The 4,734-nt window shown below is 32.4% G+C and overlaps 1 protein-coding gene across 1 annotated transcript; it reads right to left on the bottom strand.

The window, feature by feature from the left end:
• Nucleotides 1-522: 522 nt before the first annotated feature.
• LOC110622813 (pentatricopeptide repeat-containing protein At1g62930, chloroplastic) lies at nucleotides 523-2,584 on the bottom strand. Its single transcript, XM_043959782.1, has 2 exons — nucleotides 1,423-2,584; nucleotides 523-997 (listed from the first exon to the last, which is right to left on the bottom strand). Exon 1 carries the CDS (start codon nucleotides 2,582-2,584, stop codon nucleotides 1,469-1,471), a length of 1,116 nt encoding a protein of 371 aa, XP_043815717.1. The 3' UTR covers nucleotides 523-997; nucleotides 1,423-1,468.
• Between the last annotated feature and the right edge of the window lie 2,150 nt (nucleotides 2,585-4,734).

Below are 4,734 nucleotides of genomic sequence, written 5' to 3'. Positions count from 1 at the left end.
TTAATTGGTGTATAAGTTGCCCAAATCTTTCTTTAAAGCAAGTGTCATAGTCATAGACATACTCCAAGTCGAATAATTTACTAAATTTAACGGTGCAGATATGAGAATCCTACTTGGATTATCTGAGTTTTGAAGAGTAGAAGGATCTGAATCATTTTGCAATTGGTTTCCTACCTCTCAATATGTACCCTGCCAGCCCCACCTTCTCTAACAAACCATTTCCCATGGATGCAGTCACAAAAACTTCAAGAATGATGCATTAAGCAAAAAGAAAAATACCATGTACAAACAAGAGCCCAAAGAAAATTTTATTGAGTATATTACAAGGTTTAGAAAGTGGTAAAAAAATAAGATGTCTCATTATATACTGCTGAAAGGAGAAAAGAAACAACCAAAACAACTTTTCTTGCCTAACTTAACTAACATCTCAAACAGTACATCCAATCAACTTGGCACAAAGTAAAGAATCTCAAAGGGAAGAATATATATATATACCTTCCACAACCATTTCTAAAATTCAAATTTTCATGTTAAAAAATTGATTTCATTGGAAAAGATTGTGAACTTCATATTATTAGATGCTAATGCAATGATTTCACTAATTTGACTTGAAGGAAAATAAAAGAAATTAAGGATCTATATATATATATATACCCAACTTGATGACTAGGAAAAAAAAAAAAAGGTGACAAAGAGGATGTTTGCTTTTCCCTCAATTCCCATAACATTTTCTGTTATCTATAATTTTAGTGACATTTCATCCAACCAACAGGTGTAGAAGTCTAGTGATTCTCTTATTACCTTGTACTCTGGGACTCTATATCCTGCACACTGCATTTATAGTGTAGTCTAATTGTTAAATCAATTCTCAATTAAAGCACACTGGTTTATAATCATTATTTTCATTATTATTAAAAATATAATAATTAAGCAAAAAAGAATTGCTTATACCTTTATTGTTAGAAAGATGAAGTTGTAATCATATCCTTGCAAGTACCTACAAGAGAAAGGATAGCATTTTAAAAGGTCATTGAGCACAAAAATAAAAATAGATAAAGATTCTTAAGCATTGTAGTATGGAACCAATTAGTTTTAGTTCCCAACTCAATTTTAGGACTGAGCTCTCGAGTTAAGGCTGTAGTAGCAGCAAAAAAAAATTGTAAATGAGATGGTGGGTTTACCAGCAACTTGATCATTAGAAATCCATGACCTCCATTCATCAACAATCTTATATCAAAGAGATCAAGTCCATGTCTGAATTCAAGCGAAAGGCACACACATATCATGGTTTCCACCACAGGTCATTTGCGGTGTTAGAAATTTTCATTTTGTGAAAGAGAATCACAGCTGATTGAAATTAAAAATGATATTTGAAGAAGTTAGTTAAATTACATATCTATTATATTTGAAAAAGGTAATTACCAAGTTGCGCTCCAAGACACACTTGAATGGTCAAGATATAACAACTTTAGTTTGCTGATCCCTCATTGCGCACCTTTAAAAGCCTCAGAATGAGATCATTATTCCGCGATAAATGTACTACCAATTCTGTGGTAGCATCATCAGCAGAGAAACCCTTATCAACCATTTCATTGATTAGTTCTGATGCTTTTGGTAAATCCTCATGCTTGAGAAACCCTTGAATGATGATATTATAACAACAATTATTTGGTAAACATCCTACCTTTTCCATGTCTTTAAATACCTTATACGCTTCATCCATTAATCCTTGTCGGCAGAGTCCTTTCATAATTGCACTATATATATGAACATTAGGTTGTAAACCATTTTCAAAAAGACTAGAAAACAGTTCCTTGGCATCATTAATCTTGCCAGCTTTGCACATACCATTGATCAGAATGCAATGGGTCACAAGATCAGGCTTCAACTGACTTTCCTCCATTTCTTTCAATAGGGTGAGTGCTTCATCGAGATTCCCCTGTCTACACAAGCCATCAATCATAATTGAGAAGGTTACTATATTTGGTTGTTGACCATAAGAGCACATATCCTTAAAGAGCTCTTTTGCAGTTTGGGGCCTCCCTGCTTGAAACATACCCTTTATAAGAGTATGATAAGTAACAGCATCAGGAACTAAACCTTTATGAGACATTTCGTCAAAAATCTGCTTTGCATCATCTATCATTTTGCACTTACAATATCCATTGATCAAAACGTTGTAGCTAAAAATGTCAGCTATTTCATTGGTCACCATCAGATCAAATAGCTTTCTAGCCTTATCAATTTGCTTGCACAGACAATATCCATCCATCAATGAATTATAATTGACAACATCAGGTTCCACACCTCTTTGAATCATTATCTTGATTATATTCTGTGCATTTGAAACCAGTCCTTTCTTACAAAGAGTGTGGATCAATATATTGAAGGTAAAAACATCAGGGGATATGTTCCTCCCCACCATTTCTTTCAACAAGGCCAAAGCTTCCTTGAATTGGTCTGAAATGCAAAGACCATCAATTAAGGAATTGTAGGTGACCACATCAGGCTCTACACCTCTTTGAATCATTTGCATTGAATGTATTTTGAGCCTCTGAAACCATTCCATCCTTACAAAGAGCATCAATCAATACATTGAAGATATAAACATTTGGTAATATGTTCTGCTCCACCATTTCATTCATCAAGGCCAAAGCTTGGTTCTTTTGGCCTAATTTGCAAACACCATGAATTAAACTAGTGTAAGTGATGACATTAGGTGAAATGCCCTTATTCCTCATTTGAGAGAAGAGCGCTAAAGCCTCACCAACTAGCTTATCCTTGCAAAGGGCGTCAATGATTGCTCCGTATGTCACAACATCTGGCTCGCAACCTCTATCAGCCATTCCCTTTAGCAGCCCAATAGCCACGTTTGTTTTCCCAAATTTACAGATTCCGTTTATTATCGTATTGTAAGTATAAACATCAGGTTGATAACCACGTGCAACCATCCACTGCTTTGTCGATTTTACTCTCTATACAAAGCCCATTAATTAAGGTAGTAAATGTCACAACGTCAGGCTCCAATCCCAATTTGAGCATCTTACCAAAAACAGATAAACCAAAATCCACAAGGTGTAAGTGGCAGAAGCAATTAATTAAGATGCTAAGAGAATAAACATCGTGTGAGATTCCTAGCAATTCAATTGTTTTGGACATGGAAAAGACAGTGTGATATTGTTTCATTTTCAGAAGGGCAGATAAGAATCTACTAAATTGAGCCCTAGAAGGAAGAGGATGCATATGAATTACATGATTAACGGAAGCAATGGCATCATCAAGGCGGGTAAAAGAAGCAGATTTGAAGTTATTTGTGAAGAAGCGTGCATCTTCAAGTGTGGAAGTAGAAGAATGGCAATAATTGGTAAATAAGAATAGGAATGGAGATTGAATGGTACCAATTGCCCCTTGTAGCTGAAGATGGAAGCTCCTGCTCTTCCTCCTCCAAGGCATCTTCATCATCATCATCATCGATCTCTCGTCAGTTGTTTTTAGGGATGTATCGGAGATTGGGGATGAGGAAAGGAAATAGAAAATCGGAAAAGGAAGGCTCTCTGCCAGCTGGTAAAGTGGTAAGGATAACAAAAGGAAATTGGGAAAGGAAATGCATTACTAGTTGCTTATATGCACCACATTTTGTAATTTTTTTTATTAATTTTTCATATAAAAATATTATTTAATAACAAATTAAATTTATCATTTTGTAATAATAATTTTTTAAACTACGTATTATTTGTAGACATTGTGTATATTAATTTTTATATAATATTGACTATGTTTAGAATGAAATTAAAGGCGGTTATATAAATTTTAAATTAAAAAATTAAATTAATGTGTGAACCTAAACATCAAAATATAAAATTATCAAAAATTTAAATGGCTTTAAAATTAATTCTTTATATTATTTTTATAAAATAGTATTGATTACTAATACTTTTATTCTTATATCTATTTATTGTAATATTAAAAAAATAAATTTTATATCGATTTAATATTTTTATGAATACTAATTGTTAAAAATTATTAGCATGAATTATTTATTGCTGAAAGTTTTAGCCATAAACTCAAGTATTGATATTATAAAATTAATATTTTATAGGAAGTTTTGAATTTTAGTCGGTTTTTATAATAAAATTTAATTTGAATTTAAATAGTAATTTGATATAATTAACTAATTAAATTAAATATTTATAAAAAATAATAAAATACAATAAATTTATAAGTTATTGTTTTCAAATAGGATCATATAACAAGAACCTGATAAATGAGTAATACTTTTTCATATGAGAAAAAGAAAGATTAGGACACTTTAAATACCCGGTTCATCATCAAGATTCACTCTCCTCTAGATATATTGAATCTCAGCGTAAAGTTACCGTAATAAGATACAGTTCAGTGTAAACAAAATCACGTGACATATTATATTATCTAAAAAAGAAATATCTCTTCTCTCTCTTGAAATGGCCGGAATCATACATATCATTGTAGAGGACCTGATAAAGGTGAAGGAAAAAATAAACGCGTAGCAAAACATGTCCTAGTCAGTTGAAGAGAGCCATGGCCAAGCAGAAAGTAAGGTTTGGTCCTGCAGATAAAGTGATTGGATTCTTTCAAAATGACCCAGTGATCATCAAGATGCTTCTAAATAGATATGAAGTAAGGCGAGTATGGGTGGATATAGATAGTTCCATTAACCTTCTCATCTAAAATGTTTTTAACAAGTTAGGCTTAGAT

This window comes from Manihot esculenta, chromosome 9 (assembly GCF_001659605.2).
Source record: "Manihot esculenta cultivar AM560-2 chromosome 9, M.esculenta_v8, whole genome shotgun sequence".
Taxonomy (NCBI): Eukaryota; Viridiplantae; Streptophyta; class Magnoliopsida; order Malpighiales; family Euphorbiaceae; genus Manihot; species Manihot esculenta.
The sequence above is the reverse complement of the archived record's forward strand: the minus strand, read 5'-3'. Positions and strand labels throughout refer to the sequence as shown.